At 42.0% G+C, this 17,471-nt stretch overlaps 1 protein-coding gene across 1 annotated transcript in view; it reads right to left on the bottom strand.

Annotated features, from left to right (window-relative positions):
• The window catches only part of gch1 (GTP cyclohydrolase 1), a 47,006-nt gene extending 30,087 nt beyond the window's left edge, over positions 1 to 16,919 (bottom strand). Inside the window, exons 1-2 of the mRNA XM_037697709.1 lie at positions 16,490 to 16,919; positions 5,655 to 5,764 (exon numbers count right to left, since the gene is read on the bottom strand). Coding sequence (XP_037553637.1) covers positions 5,655 to 5,764; positions 16,490 to 16,865 — 486 coding nt within the window. The 5' untranslated portion in view covers positions 16,866 to 16,919. The remainder of the gene's footprint in view (positions 1 to 5,654; positions 5,765 to 16,489) is intronic.
• Between the last annotated feature and the right edge of the window lie 552 nt (positions 16,920 to 17,471).

Below are 17,471 nucleotides of genomic sequence, written 5' to 3'. Positions count from 1 at the left end.
ATACTAATACGGTATGGTACATAAGGTATGTATGGTATCTGGTATTCACTCCCACTGTTCCACCTGGGTGTTAGAGCTGTCATTTCCAACCCGAATCTGGAGCCTATCCCTGCCCGACCCAGATTCAGATTGGGCCGGGCCATAATAATACGCTTAATGTGCGGGCCAAGTCGGTGTTGGGTTTTTTATTGCGTCAGGGGAGCGCACGGCCAACGATTCAATTATATGCCAACATGGCTTGCCATACAGTCACCAGCCACATGCGGCCATTTGAATGTGTGCTGACCAGCTGACTGAAAAAGGTAAAAAGTTCAGTTAAGCTTCAGACGGACAGCGATCCATCAGCTCAATGGATGTTCATTCAGCTGCGGCACTCAGCGGGCGTACACGGCCGATGATCCAAACAGGTGAGATCACCAACATGTCAGAGCAAGATCCAATGCAGGCAGAAGCAGGGGAAGAATTTAATGCGCTTTGTCGGCTCCTCAGCTTCGATCTTCTGCCCCCTTTACTCAGCCGTGTGCGTCCGCCAGCCAGTAATAATTGTCGGTGGTGTAAGTAGTCAAAGCTTAATTCAAAATGTCTGGGGGGGGGGGGGTTTCGGGTTCGGACCTGTAATTACTGTTAATTTGTCAGATCGGGTGAGGTTCGGAGATGATGGCTGCAGGCTGGGGCTGGGTCGGGTCGGATTTTTTGGATCCGATTGCAACTCTATTGGGTGTATCTCACGTGTGATGGGTTAAATTCAGAGAAGTAATTTCGTCATTTTTATGGGAACATACAATGATGACAACACATAGCACTTATACTTATATACTTGTATATAACAACAGCCTTCTTCTGTTAGGATTTGAGTTTTTGGCTCCCCTGTCTTGTCTTTTTTGTCCCTGCAGGTGCTGTGAACAGTCAGAGCTGGTGGAGCACAGCTGTGGACAAAGATGGCTGATTAACATCCTTAAAAGACTGCGTCACTCCACTAGACTTTGTTGGACCGTTAGTTACCAAACATTGATTAACCTACAACCTATTGTGTTCTCAGTGTATGTTTAAGATTTAACTTACCTTGTGTTTCACAGAAATCCTTGTGTGTTCCTTGGTTTAACTGATTCCTTGTTCATCTTCATCAGATCCTCCTCCTGTGTTGGCAAACCTACTTACCCTTGTCTCCTGCCTGGCTCTTTTCAGCACTCAGTTCTCTGTGTTAATGTTAACAATTTGTTCATTGGATTTACTGGTTGAACTGGTTGTTTTAAGGACATTTTGAGCACAGCAGTGACGTTTGTAGAAATCTCATTGTCTGAATATAATTTGCACCACTGAAAACATGAAGCGAGGGGAAGGAGGGATTCACAGCAGATCTGTTTCATCTGTTTGGTTGTTTTTTTAAGGAGCCTCAGAACAGTAGATAAGAGAACATATTGTCCAACCTCATACTAAATGACGGCTTGTAATAAAGTGCTCTTACACAGCTGACACTGCAACAGCTCATCAGACAGAACGAGGCAGCAGCTACCTGCGCTCCCATTTGATCAACAATGGAGGAGGACCCAGCCGGTGCGAGAGGCTGTTGACAACAACGCCACAGACAAACACACAACACTGGGGAGGAACGGTGTTTGTGTGATTCATTGCTGTCATCAGAGCCCATTTACACACTGACGGAAAAAGATCAGCTGCGGGCGCCTTTTGTTTTAAAAGATGTGCACCTGCAGGTGAAAAAAGAAGGATGGAAAGAAAAGGCAGAACCAGAGAGGGGGAGTAATGAAGTAAAAGCAGCAGAGAGAGAGGGGGGGGGGGGGGCTGAAGACAAACAGATCTCAGTTAATCTGATTGTTTCCTGTGTTCTGCTGCTCAGACCAGCGGCCTCCAGACAAACGCAAGAAATTACTTTTTAAGGTCCATATCTGCTCACATGTTTTGTGTTTCTGACAAGATTTTCTGTTCATCAAAGAAAAAAAGGATGGCCAACACAGCTTAAAGGAATGGGTGTGTTTATTTATAAAAATGCTTGTACCTATAACATGACGATAACTGCTTATTGGCTCAGACAGAAGACTTATTTCACTTCTCTCCACATCAGAACAAAAGTTTCAGTGCACCAAACAGCCAGCAGTGCCTGTATACACCAGGAGTCTGCAACTTGTGGCTCTTTGGTCTCAGCAGTGTCTCTCTCCAGCTTTGACCTACCCTGCAGATGTTGGATGCTGTCTATCATGGTGCACTAAGATTCATAACTGGCTGTGATTATCGTACCCACCACTGCACCCTGTACTGGACATCATTAACTTCATGCAGACTCTCTCACTGGTACATTTTCATCTTTAAATCACTTCTTGGTCTGTTGCCTTCATACAGCTCCACCTACATGTCTCTGCGTGAGTGCAGCTACAGCGTGCGCTCTCAGTCTCAGGACATTATTACCTGCAGTGTTCCCTCAGTGAGGACTGAACTTGGCAAAAGGACCTTCTCCTCCTCCGCTCCTGTTTCCTGGAATATCTTACAAAAAGATCTGAAGCTCTCGACCTTGACCTCTCTAAGTGGCTTTAAGAACCTGTTGGACTCCTGGCAGGGACCAGTGCAGACATGTTCCTGTTTTTAGTTTTCTACATTCACCTTATAATCTAGCTGTTTTTGCCATCTTATTTTAATTTGTAAAAAAATAAAATAAAAATCTGTATGCCTTTTTATAACTGTCTATTGTTGTTGCTGTTGTCCATTGTTGCAATCATTCTTTGTTAAAATCTGGTATCTCTTGTAAATGAGTCCTCGAGGCTCAATGGGATTAACCTGTCTAAATAAAGGTTGAATAAATGACCCAAAATAACACTGGAATAGATGGCATTTAATTATTTTTTAACTCTAAAACTACAATAACAAAAACTAGTTTTAGGACTTTTCTTTTGTATTTTTATTAAAAAGAGTGAATAAAACATTTATGACAAAATAATACAATAAACAGTTTGGTTCGGTAGGCAGGGCGCTCAGTTCTGTTGACGGGGCGGGGTGCCCTGCCTGTATAATGGAAGGGAAAACACTGCAATATATCCATCCATCCATCCATCTATTATTTGTACCCGCTTCTTCAGCGGGTCAAATCAGTGGGATTTTTGGTGTGATTCCACCAGCAGTCAGTGGGAGGAAACCGGAGTACCCGGAGAAAACCCTTGCATGTATGGAGAGAACATGCAAACTCCACCCAGAAAGGCCCCCGACCAGGATTCAATCCAGTGACCTTCAGGCTAAGGGCCAACAGCTCTCCCAACTGAGCCACCATGCTGCCCTATGGAATATATAATTTAATAATTTTCAGCAAATGTAGAAAGGACTCAAAAAGGTTTATATTGTTTAGTCTTTGAAGTTTATCAAAGGTTGTTCATCAAAATTTTAGTTTGGTCTTTTCTTTTGTCAACAATAAATGTCAAAATATTTTATTTTTTTTAATGTCAGAATGCAACAAATTTTCTGTCAATACCACTTCCTCCTTATACCTTCATGTGTGAGTACCTCAGCCTCTGAAAGTCCTTTCGGACTTACCTTTGAGTAAAGATCAGCTTTGCTGCAGCATCCACCTCCCTGTCTGCACCATCGTCACACTCCACACTTATCTGCTGCCATTATCCACCTGCTCCAGAACCAAACCACCTACCCTCACCTCTGTTACCTGAACACCTGGAATCCTCCACCTTGGAACCTGGAAAAAAGTAAAACCATAAAAACTAATTCTGTTTTCAGAGTTTATATTCCCATCTTACCTCAGCTAACCTAGTGTCTCTCCCACACAAAACCTATTGAAATCAAACCTCCTAATTTTTACATGTAAAGTTGTTGGTCAAAGTGAAACGAACCTTGTGAAGCTTTATAACATTCAATATGACGTCTGCAGGAAATTACAGAGGATGCACAAGGAAAGCTAGCGCTAGCTGTTGCTGCTAATTATGCTTGTAAAAAATAAAATTCCATGTAGAAATCATGTACATTAGTCCCTCGCTACTTTGCGGTTTGTTTTTCGCGGACTCGCTCTATCGCGGTTTTTCAAAATAAGATTGGACATGACACACAATTGGATGATTGATGCATAAGCCGCACGATCAGCATGGAATTTTTATTTTAAATAAATTATTTTAAATTATTTAGCACCTGCTGCACCTTTGTGCAGCCCTTACTGCAGGATAACCTTTCTGCTGCAGCTGATCAGCTGTTCTCCGTGCTGAGCTGAGAAGTGGGCGTGGCCAAGAACGCTTGCAGGTGGCTGAGAGCAGCGGAGGCAGAGAGTTGAAATCATGATATGCTGTGCTTTTTTAGAGTGTTTAGAATATTGCAAGAGTGTGGGAAGGGTTTAGAACACCTTTATTCTGTATATAGTACTATAGTACTTACTACTTGTACTACTAGTCCTACTTCGTGGTTTTTCACTTATTAGCTTCAGGGTACAGATCCCCCGCAATAAACAATGGACTACTCTAAGGTGAAACTGAGCAATCACCGGCATCCTCCACCTGGACTGATCTTCAGCAAGATGGTTGAGGACACGGATGCCCTCCGTACATTGTCAAGGAGTACGCCGCTTTAACGAGTCCTTTCAGCTCAGAGTTACCTTGGCCCTCACTACATGAGAAAACTGCTTCATTATCTTCTTCTTAATTTGCATTAGGAAGGAGTGGTGATCTCCAACGAGAGCATGGACTCTATCGTGGATCTCAGAATTTGTAGTGTGGGAGGACCGGTGGACCTGAAGCAGGTGTTGCAGCAGGTCATTTCAAATGCACACATTATTTTCACTATCTCAGCGTTCAAAGAGTCCATGTTTTTGCAGCATAGAGAAGGACTGAAAAAACAAATGCTCGTAGGAGTCCAACTTTGGTAGCCATCAACACTGCTCTGTCAAACAAGTTTGAGGTTAGCAAAGACACTGGCAGCTTTGGCCATCCTTGTCTTGACCTCTAACTGAGTCACTGTCTGACGTTAACACAGACCTGGCGAGGTAAGAGAAATCTCCAACTTGTTTGAGTTCTGTATTCTTGATGATGTTCACAAGAACAGGTAACTGGTTTACCAGAAACATTGATCTTGGTTTTCTCAAGACTGCTTGTATTGTGTGCTGCTAGCTTAGAGCTATGTCAGTGCCGACAGGGGTGTGCTTTAACCTGGTTTGGTGTTGACCCCGCTCAGACTAGCTGTTAGCTCATCAGCTTGCTCAGAATTAAACTATCCTGAAATGTACATGTCTGCTAATTCCATCCATCCATCCTTCATCTTCACCTGCTTCTTCCTGCGGAGGACACCCTGAACAGTTCAGAAGTCCATCACAGGGCCACCAGTTTTAATACAAACAATGGACGATCGTCTGCTCAGTGACACAGATAGTATGTGTTTCTTCCTGTGTGGGGGCCGAGATGTTGTAGTCGACTTCGGACCAGAAAGGTATGGTTCGACTCCCAGCCATTCCTACATGTCGTTGTGTCTCTGAGCAAGACATCTAATCCCTAATTGCTCCCCGGTCGCTTACATAGCTGCCCACTGCTCTACCTGGGTGTACCCCACGTGTGATGGGTTAAATGCAGAGAACTAATTTCATCATTGTATGGGAACATACTGTACATACAATGTCAAACTTCCCTTCCTGCCTGTCTCGTGTTAGCGAACGCTGGCCTCACCCTGCCGAAGATGGGGACCAGGTGGTGTTCACACATGGAGAACATGTCGATGTCTTTGACGATCACCATCTCATCGTGGTCTTCATCAAAGATGGCGTCGTTCAACACGTCTGTGGAGGAAAAATAAAAATGAGCACATACAAAGGGTATAGCAAGGACAGGGAAGAATTTTACTTTTTCAACTCGTTTTCAAATTTAGATTTGTACACATGTATTTTAACTTTTAGTGTAGCTTTACTTTTAACTTTTAATCAAACTTGTCTTTTTTAATTTATTGATGGTATACTGTTAGCAATGTTTTACATGTTTAACTTTTTTTTTTTAATTTTAGCTCAATATTGTTAAAAACTTGAGTTTGTCAGACAGACGTCAGTTTCGCCTCGTCTGTCCTCTTTATTGTGAACTTGTGTTTCTTTGAGGCTAACACCTTTCTCTAATTATAGCTCCTTTTTACCTTCCCACTGCTGCTTTATTGCATTTTTTGGTTGCCGAGGTTCAATAAACCACTTTATCTGTTGCTGACGACACAGACGGCTCTCACTATCATGGCAGCAGTTTTTAATTTCCTGCCTGGCTATCTGTTTAAGGAGAGGGAAGCAGAACAGAAAACACCAACTTGTTGCTTCGGTTTCAACTGCTTTCTTTAAAAATGCATACAGAGTGACAAGAAGTGTGTTTGATACCGCTTAAAAAGATCAACGCTGGTTTAGTTTTTAGTTTTGCTTGATAAATGATGAAGCTTAGACAAAATTTCATGAAAATTTGCTTTCAGGACCACGTATGGTCTCAAAATCTAGAGATCTTTTTCTGTGAGTGTTTCTGACAGTGCCTCACAGAGGTCTTCATCCTTCTTGGTGTTTATCCATTTTGGTGTCTTACAAACTGGAATATATTTAGATTTTTACATTAGTTTTAAGGCCCTGTGATGGACTTGCGACCCGTCCAGGGTGTACCCCGCCCCTCGCACAGTGATTGCTGGACATGGGCACCAGCGACCCCCGTGACCCAAAATGGAATAAGCGGGCAAAGAAAATGGATGGATGGACATTAGTTTTAATTTGACAAAAAAAATAAACTTCATACTGAAATCCTTCAGATTAAACAATTTAAATGAGGAAAAAGGCGTTTTAAAAACAGTTTTAAAATGTTAAACCGAAAAGTTCATCCTAAAGTTTCTTCAGATCCATCTTCGTGGGCTTGATCTATCTATGTGGACTTTTTCTCAGTTCATCAGGACCAAGCATCTCCAGTTTCTTCAGGTTAGATGGTGCTTGTGTCCAACAATCTTTAAATCAAACCAGAGATTATTAGTTGGCTTGAGATCTGAGCTTTGACTGGATGATTGGTAACTCTAAATTGTCTCTAGGTGTGAGTGAGGCAGTGAATGGTTGTTTGTCTCATTTGTCTCTATGTGTCTCTGTGATGGACTGGAGACCTGTCCAGGGTGTCCACCACCTCTCGCACAGTGATGGCTGGACATGGTAAATGGACTGTACCTGTACTTATATAGCTCTTTTCTATTTTATTGAGAAACTCAAAGGTCTTTACAATCTGTGTCCTCATTTACCCATTCACACAGCACTCTGCTAGATCTATACAAAGACTCATCAGTGCTTTAGATCACATTCATACACTGATGGGACACACATCAGAGGCAATGAGGGGTTCAGTGTCTTGCCCAGGGACACTTCGGCATGTGACTGCTGGTGGAGTCAAACTCCCAATTATTGCATTGGAGGACGACTGCTCTAACCACTCAGCCACAGATGCCCCATATGGGCACCAGTGACACCCGTGACTCGAAAAGGAAAAAGCGAGTAAAGACAATGGATGCATGCATGCATGGATGGATGGATGGATGGATGGATGGATGGATGGATGGATGGATGGGGTTAGTTGGAGGGCTCGAGTTCACTCATCAATCCAGTGTTTTGATGGCTGATCAGACCAGGATACACCACGAGGAGAGGACTAACCAGGTCTCAGCTGCCCACGGTAGCTGAAAGTCACTGTGACAGCTTCAGGGTCAGCGAGGACAACAACTGATGAGAAGGTGTGCGGGTGATCGGCAACCTTCAGCTGGCTCATGCTTTAAGCTGAAAATGTGAGTCTCACAGTGAGAAAAACAACGCTTCATCTTCGGCATCCAACAAAGTTCAGTCAGGTCCTCTGGACAATTTCTTTTTGTTGAAACGTTTCGTCTTTCATCCAAAAGACTTCTTCAGTCCGAGGAACTGCTCGGTCTTATAAATAGCACCTTCACAAAGTGGATCAACCAGTTTGATGGTGCTTAGATAGTTTCTGTAGTCCGCCCTCTCCCCCGCCCATTAGGGTTTGAGAGAGGGGGAGAGGATTTTTCTGAGCTTGTTGTGGCTCCTCAGACTGATGAAGTCTTTTGGATGAAAGACAAAAAGTTTCAACAAAAAGAAACTGTCCAGAGGACCTGACTGAACTTTGTTGGATTTTTCTACCTGGATTATTGAGCCTGAATCAGGATATTCATCTTCAGTAGTTACTTGAAACTTTTACTTTTCTTCTAACAAAAATTGTAACTGAGTAAACATGTTTATTTTTTCTGGAAAAAAACAAAGGTGGACATCAGACATTACTCAAGTCACAAGCAACTTTAGAGAAAACAGTTCATGGTGAGACTGGTAGAGAACCCAAGGGTCAGAGGTCATAGTCAGGGGAGCTCACTTCATGCTATAGATGCAACCTACAGTGCAGAGGAGTGATTCCTTGTGACTTCTTCAACTCTGTTAACATGAACGTGCCAACGATGACGTGTGAACGTGAACCAACCTATGAAACATCTTCAAACTCAAAGTCCAGTTATCTTTTAAAAAAACTATTTAAGACTTTCTAAAAAAGTTAAATCTGGTCCTCTGGACATTCAAAAAATTTTTGAATGTCCAGAGGACCAGATTTAACTTTTTTAGATTTTTCTACCTGGATTATTGAGCCTGCATCAGGATATTTACGACTTTCTTTGTATGTGTGTGTAGCCTTTAGCTATTATTGTCCACCAAGGCAAAAGGGCATTAACGTTTGTTTATCTGTCTGTTAGCAAAATATTTCATGAACCATTGCACAGTTCATGACAATCGGACCATAACAATCGTGGTTACATGGAAAAGTAATATTGAACGTACCTCTCCAATTGATTAACATTTGGAGTCCACCTCACACATGACAAGTTGTGATAATGCATAAGATTGCACCTCACATTATTTTCAACGTTCGACCAAAATCTAACTCTAAAGATTTTACACAAGAAGCAGCAGGCAATAAGCCATTAATTTACAAAATGTGTTTACAGTATGTGCTTACTGTGTTAATGATGGTTAAGAAAAAAGCACATTCAAAGACCTGTAAATAACCAAGAATGATTTTGAGACATGCCTGAAGAATCTTTTTTATTGGGTTTTCATATCTACATGCAGTCGATGGAAGTAGCTCGATCTAAATCTAGAAACATCAAGACTGAAATAAAAATAAACCCAGCTCTTTGAGATTATAGCAGCAGCAAAGCACACAGCTTTGAATAAACAACTTATAGTAACAAATTTCTTAGTGGTTCTTACATCAAAATAAGGTTCGAGCTGTTGTCATTTTTACCCAAACAGTTGTTTTTTAGCTCTTTCTTTGTCACCTTAAGGAAAAATACAGTGAAGTCAATGTAAACTGGATAAAGAAAAGTGATGGGGGTGCCAATGAGCCGGTGGTTATCAGGTAATCACAGCGTCACTCAGTGCTCACGTTCAGTGGATTGTCCATGTGCGCGGGCATAAAAGGAAACACTCAGTGTAACACAAGCTGAATGAAGCAGGAAACTGGGACGTCAATGACTCCATAAACAAACATCCCTGCAGTCTATTCATCCATTCTTGTTCAAACAGCTCCATGAAAAAAAGTTCAAGACAATTTAAATGATGAATCAGAGTTCGACCAATCATCTAATATAATCAGGGATGTCTCTGGTCGGCTCAAATTTCATTAAACCGAAAGACAACGAGTCCAAACGTGCAGTCTGAGTCAAACCACGTGAGGTACAGTGCGTCCTGCAGGTCGCTGTCTGGTTGTGACATCAGGGAGTCAGTTTGGGGTCACAGAGCTGAACTGGTCTTATCGTTCTGGCCTGGGTGATCGCAGGTGGACTGCTTAAACTACCTGTTTCACACACGGTGGATTTGTAAGTCTAGTATTTCTTGAAGGCAGTCGGGAACCCTCAGGAATTCAACCCATATATAGTTACATTACTTTTTGTTTAACATTTATTCCATATAAAACATATACAGTATATTAAATGTAGGTATTTTCTCCTAATTTATCTTATTTTCTGTAAACTACTTTGCAGTTGAGCAAGAAACATTTAAATTGATTAAAATACAGTAATCCATCCATCCATCATCTTTTACCCGCTTCTTCCATTTTGGGTCACGGGGGTCGCCGGGGCCCATGTCCAGGAATCACTGTGCGAGGGGCGGGGGACACCCTGGACAGGTCGCAAGTCCATCACGGGACAGTTGTCCAATCAGACCCTTTTAAATTTGTGTCAACAAATGTAAAACACAACATGTCTGAATGTTTTCTCACTGGTTAGGGTTGAATTTCTGTCTGAATAATTGAAATTACATGTTGTACTTGAATGCAAGAGACTGGGTGAGCTGCAGGGCATGCTGGGTAATCTTGTAGGTAGATGGGTTTTTCAAAGTGTTGAGATCTATGTTCATGTTGTTGTGGGTGGTTGTAAAAAAAAAACAGCATAAAATGAAAAGTGAAAGAAACAAAAACAGACTACATCAGGTTTTTGATAGCATTCCAGAGTTGAACGTTCTACAAAGTTTGTTCTTCACTTAAGTTGGTCAGAGTCTTTCTAATGTATGTTTCAGATGCAACCACTTCATCTGTGTTTGTGGTTCCGGGTAAATAAATGGGGTGTGATGATGGTTAACGCCCATGACCTTCTCTGCCAGTCACAAAGATGTCAACACGTTGAAATATGTCACCTACTGGCCTGGAATATGTGCAGACGTCACTGATTACAAAGAATGTTCAGAATGCTGTTGTTCTCAACCTGACAAACTCATTTGCATAAGGCTCAGAAGACTGGTCTGTGAAATGGCCACACAGACCAGTCTTCCTTTAAACTTCCTCTAGCTAGCCTTTCATAAATCACAGATGAAGCCGTCAAGTCCCGCTCAGTCGTGAGCTTTCAGAAATGAAGCGGGCCCAGCGGAAACAAAAGAGGCGTGGAGCACAACTTTGTGATGCATTAGGTGTGTCAGACGTCTCTTGTGTCATTTACTAGAATGAATAAACTCACCTTAGCAATCCAGTTTGACGGTAACTATTTTCAAACTAACTACAAAGTTGATGTGCAACATCAGTATTCCCTCAGAAACAAATCTGCTTCTTGTTTAATCCCACAAGCAGGAGGTCGCAACTAATGTCTTCAGCTCATCACATTACTGAGCCGCAGCTATGCATGTTTGTTGTTGTCTTTCTTCAAACTGAGGCCAGTCTGGCCCTGTCACTACCTCACTCAGCTACAGAGGCACGTCAGAAGTAGGCTGTCTGTCTCCAACCCCCTTCGCTGCCTCACTGTGTCTTCTGAATGGACCAAGGAGGCCAGAACGTATCTCAGTCCTGGATTGAGGCATATTGTGAATGAGGCCTCAAAGAAGATGAGACATTTTAAATGCTGTGTTTTTCATCCATTTAATTTTTTAGAAAATGATGCTTGCAATGCTGCTAACAATCATCATGAACATTTTTGGTTTCAATACCTCAACAACTTTTCTCAAGATTGTTGCAATCGAACCAGAATCAGGAATCATTCTTAAGGATCAACCAGGTCTGCTACTCATCGACTGTTGCTTACGCACTCAAAGACTAGTTGTAGTATTTGACCCTGAGACAGTCCACCACCATCCACGATCAACAACATCACTCCTGCAGAAGGCTGCAGATGAATTAATGAAATCATCTGACATGCAGAACTAGACATCTCACTTAGCTAGAGCAATTGCAGAAATTCACAGTAACCCTAATTTGAATTTGTTGGTGCCAAAAATAGCAAATGGTTTCCATCCATCCATTATCTTTACCCGTTTATTCCATTTTGGGTCACGGGGGTCGCTGGTGCCCATGTCCAGCAATCACTGTGCGAGGGGCGGGGGACACCCTGGACAGGTCTCCAGTCCATCACAGGGCCACGTAGAGACAAACGAGACAAACAATCATTCACTCTCTCACTCACACCTAGGGGCAATTTAGAGTTACCAATCAGCCTAACATGCATGTTTTTGGTCTGTGGGAGGAAACCGGAGTACCCGGAGAAAACCCACGCATGCACGGAGAGAACATGCAAACTCCACCCAGAAAGGCCCCTGGACCGGGGTTTGAACCAAGGACCTGCTCGCTGAGAGGCAGCAGCTCTACCAGTTGCGCCACCGTGCTGCCCCAAATGGTTTCCAAGAAGAAATATTTAGTTTTTCATTCATTCAACTTTTATTTATACAAGTTTAAAATCCCCTAAATAAATTAAGGTGGACAACTTCAGTTCCTGTTGCAAGGTGTTCCAGGTTACAGGAGCAGAGAAGGAAAAGGCCTTTTTACCAAGTTCAGTCTGCATTTGCAGCTGCTACTGCCCTTGGTACACTATTTAATTTAGTTTCTTCTGGTAGCTCAGCTACTACCACACGCCATGTGAGGGAACTCCAAAAGACAACTAAATCTACAGCAAAGAAAACTAAAATTCTTAGGGAAAACCCCTAGAAATATTGTCTACATCAGCGAGGGCTCCTTAATGATACTGAACCAGAACAGAATTACTGCGACACAGACGTTCCTATGTTTTTAATACATACTCCCTCAAACTGGACTCAACTACAGTTGAGCAAATCCAGTACAAAGGTGCAAAAACCATTAATACAGCTCCTATTGATGAGGTTCTCAGAAAAAGCAAATCTCCAAACAGAATTCCAATGACCTTGTCCTATGCTTGGTCGACTGTGGACTCTGTGCTTGAGGCCTTTGCTTTGGGGTACCTCCTCTCTATCGGTCTTGTTTCTTTATATCTTCGGTATATTAAGAAATAAGAAGAAGTCAAATGATCTCCACTCATTTCAACACTTTAGACAAGTTTGTTTTGTCTACAGTTTGTTTTCAACCTTGAACTCTGGGGGTGAGATGAACTAATGATAACAAATATTAACATCATCAATATGCATGATTCCTAACCCCTAACCTTGTTGTGCTCCAATCCCTAAAGAGATTGTCCAGCGTGGACTGAAGTGCAAGTTGTTCCATTTTGATTGTTGTTGGTTCACTGATTGCTACGTTTAGTTTGACGCCACGTTGTGGACTGAATGCTCAAACACTGTTACGTCTTCCAAAGGATGAATTTTAAGAAACTTACCAGAGAAGAAACTCCTCTCATAAATTCAAAATGTAAAGATGTTGATTCCACCAACGTAGAATCACTCCTTTCATAGCATTCAAAACTTTTTGATCCCAAACTATTGTTGAATTTAATTTTTATCACAGTCGGTAGACAAACATGGTATTGTGAAGTTACATTTTCAATAAATGAAATAATTATTGAAATAAATGCTTAAAAAAACATTTTAAACTTGTTACTTTAGGTTCTTTTTTCTTCATTTTCTATTTTCTACTTTTGTGGCTGAGTGGTTAGAGCAGTTGTCCTTCAATGGGAGAGTTGCGGGTTCGATTCCACCAGCAGTCACACGCTGAAGTGTCCCTGGGCAAGACACTGAACCCCTCTTTGTCTCTGATATGTGTCCCATCGGTGTATGAATGTGATCTAAAGCTGTGATTAGTCTCTACAGATTCAGATCATCTTTGTAGAGATCTAGTAGAGTCAAGTCAAATTTGATTTCAAAGGCAGTAATTGGCCATATTCCCATTACCATCACACAGAGTGCTGTGGGTAAATGAGGGCACAGATTGTGTTGTGAGTATCTTGACTAGATAAAAAAGCGCTATATAAAACAGTCCATTTACTATTTATCCATTTACTTTGACACTAAATTAAAATGTGCATCAGTAATAACCAGTCTATTATTGCACACTTCATCATCAATCAGAAATGAATACAAACGCTAAAGACAGAGACGATTCATGCAACGGTACAGTTCCTCCAACATGGTAGTTCTATGTTTGTGTCTTAGATCGCTCACAGGTGAATCTTATTGGACTTAGTATGCATCTTCTGTAAGTAATGATTGGGGTTTTAAAGACTTAAACTAAAAATACTCTTACGAGTGAATGCGGTAGGGGTCCATTTCTCTGGTTTAATTAGATCAAACTGTTTTTACGAGACACAACTTTGTAAAGACGGCAACAAAACAAATATGCAACACTTATCTAGAGAAAAAAAAATAACTCAAATTGTAAAATTTGTGTTATTTGATTCAGGAAATGAAAGTGAGCCTCACGAATAGTTTGGTTCAGGAGACACTCATGTCAAACATCTGTTATGGGTCTATTAAAGCCCTAACATGAGGTTTTTACTGCGTTCTATCTGTTTGCACTCGAACTACGTGTTGGGGATGACTCTCAGGTACTACTACAAACTTCATAAGGATACAGCCTTTTGTGTTGACTAAGGTTGATTGGCTGTGGCAGCCATCTTTAATGGAGCTGACTCTGTCAGTTGTAGATCTAAATAAAAAGAAAAGTTTCATTAAAGTCTGGCCAGTGGTTGATGAAATATTTTGCTAACAGACAGTTATTACCAAAGCTCAGAGCAAACAACAGCTCTTTGAGTATGAGTTGAGGAAAACTCTCAGCTACTACCACTTTTAATTTGACCTCAGAATCAGTAAAAGTGACAGTCTTTCAGACATTTGTGTCTTTTTAAGGTCAGTTAAGATAAACAATGCAGACGTGTTATTTTAATCAACTGTAAATATAAGTTATTTAAAATATAATTTATATGTGTCATTGCATCCATCAAGTGGCTCATTAGAGATTTTTACATGATCCTTTGGCAGCGAGTGATCATTGCTCTTCTGAGATGATTCAACAAGGTTTAAAAATTCAATTAGAACAATTTCTCTAATATAAATACGTCCCGTTTTCATAAAACTTTATTAATTTTAAGAACTTGGCAAACAAATTATTGCTTTTTGTTCAACTCATCTTGGCTGTTTGTCCTCAGCTACCTAATCAAAAATTAACTTTTCAACAGTTTGTCAAAGGCCTTTGTGCAGTCCATCAGTAGATAATCAGTAAGAGAGGCATCATGTGTGTTGTTTAAGACCCCCCCACCCCCCTCCTGTGGTCCTGTGGTCCCGCTCGTCATGCGGTCGACAACAAGAGGATTTGAAGCTCAGGTGATGAACCTGTGACCTGCACGAGCAAAACATGTGAACACTTCTCTTTCAAATCTGCATTCATCGCCCTCGCTGTGTTTTTGATTGTCTTCCTGCTTTGCAACAATCAGGTGGGCGGTTCCTAGAAGAGCCTATCAGAAGAAAGGTGGGATATCTCCACTTCTGCTGTATACACCATCATTATCCTTGATCCAGAGCCAAGAGGAGCGTAACCAAATGTTCACTCTTGTCCTGGTGCCCCTCACTGCATTCTTTTTTTACAGTCTCATGATGCACACAACAAACCTCACGACAACAAAACTAGGTCCAGATGCAGCTCTAGAGGGGGCAGATCCCCAACTCCAGCCACTCCAGAGCCTCGCAGAACAGGAGAACCAGCCCATGTGGACCGGACGACCCCAGGGTTCCTCCTAAATGAACGTGACTCAGCACAAGCAAAGCGTCGAGTGGAAGAACGTTCAAACATGAAACCCTCAAACCTCCAGAAACATTTCAGAGAACCGGACCAGCGGCAGATTTAATTTGGCAGATCTACAGATTGTATTTATGTCCTAATGCTCACGTCATTCTTCATTTGTACCACAACTCCAGATGACTGAATATGTTCTACTCAGATGAGTTAATGAGCAAAGACATCTTAACCAGGAGAAAAACAAGACCTTAATGATTTCATTCAGAAGAATCATCCTGCAGTTCACATTTTAATAAGATTTATGTGCAATTATGAGAATAATTATAATTTATAAAATAATAACAATTTCCTGCGGGATCAATAAAGTTCTATCTTCTCTTAATCTATCATAATCTCAACTTTATTAGCAGGATATGCTTTATAATAATATATATTCATTCTGGATTCATTTATTCACTATAAAAAACGGACTCACATGAGAAAAGACAGACTTTAACAGTAAAAACAGCTCCAAGCAGCCACATGCGTTTGATGTGTGTCCATTTTAAGCTACTTTCAGTTCATTAGCTATAGATTATTGCATCTGAGTCACGGGAAGCTAATGAAAAATGACACAATGTAGTTTTATTCAAGTTTTACATTCATGGGTATCAAACCTGGAAGAACAGGACCCAGTCTGATGGCATGAGACGTGACGAATGTCTTTACGAAACAAGAAAAGAAGTCTGAGTTAAACTTTTCTAGTCCACAAAGACTTAGTGTGGATGATGTAGTCATTTAGTGTCATGACTCTCAGCTGCAGCCAACATCTGTAACACTGACTGAATTAGAAAGTTTGATTCAAAAGTTAATGGTACAATTTCAAAGCTCTGTGAGCTCATATGTGTTGAGGATCAGTCTCAGCTACTACCACAGCAGACTTGGTTTACTATCTGTAAAGTTAGTCATTTTTAAGGTCAATAAGCTCATAAGAACAATAAGTTATTAATTTCAAATTAAACTTGCCCCACATGGTTCCCCTCATGCTTGTTTAGCATCTGGCTCTGTGGATCTGGACTCACCGATGATCTTCTCCTGGTAGCCCTTGGTGAAGAACTGCATGGCCGTGGCCGCCCTCCATGGGGTCTTCAGGAGTCCCTGCCGCTCGGGGTCCTCCCCCAGCCCCCGCAGGATGGTGGTGTAGGCTGCGGCCAGGGACGGCAGGCTCATCTCGTTGTCCTCCACGCTCCTTGTCCGCTCCTCCTTCCAGCTCTCCATCACCGCGGCGGCCGCTCGCTTCGAGCCGGGCTCCGCTGCCGGCGCGGCGGCCACCTGTCCGCCGCTGCCGCCGGGCTGCCGCTTCACCAGCCCGTCAAAGTGCCCGTTCAGCACGGAGCCGCCGTCCCCGGCATCTTTCCTCTCGTTTGAACCGTACTTTGTCTGTTTCGAGTGCTCCATCACTTGAACTTTGTTCTTTCCTGCCGGGAGAGTTTGACTAGTTCGTCTTGTTGGACTGATGTTGGTCTCTTGGCTCCGCAGGCTTTATAACAGCGGATAATCCACGGAGCGCTTCTATTGGCTGACAGGGATAAGGGGCGGGGCCAACTCCCTTTGATCAGACCGGTTTAAAAAAATGGTAGTTGGATGTTTTAAACAGGGAACACATTATGAACAAATGCTATCCTACCTGTTGCATGGCTTTTTGACATATACGTTTAACTAACAAATTGAGGGGCTAGCCACGAGACTAGATTGGGGCAAAAACTTGACCCAAGCATGATCAGAGTGGTCCACCAGGACTGGTCAGACATGATCCCTGCAGATAATGCTCTTAAATATGTGTGCAAAACAAAAGAACCAGTGTGCTGACTCTGGACTGACGTCTTGTTGTGAGAGGAATGTCAGTTAACATTCATTATGGGCAACGTACAACAAGTTGTACATATTGTGTATTTATATTGGTGAAATGGGAAAATGCAGAGTTTGGTCCTCTGAACAACAAATCCACTCTGAGATAAAGACGGTGTTGTATAAAGTACCTCAAAGTGATACTTCAGTGAAAGT

The sequence above is a fragment of the Nematolebias whitei genome, chromosome 2 (genome assembly GCF_014905685.2).
Source record: "Nematolebias whitei isolate Nwh7 chromosome 2, NemWhi1, whole genome shotgun sequence".
NCBI lineage: Eukaryota > Metazoa > Chordata > Actinopteri > Cyprinodontiformes > Rivulidae > Nematolebias > Nematolebias whitei.
This window is presented reverse-complemented; position numbering and strand designations above follow the sequence as displayed.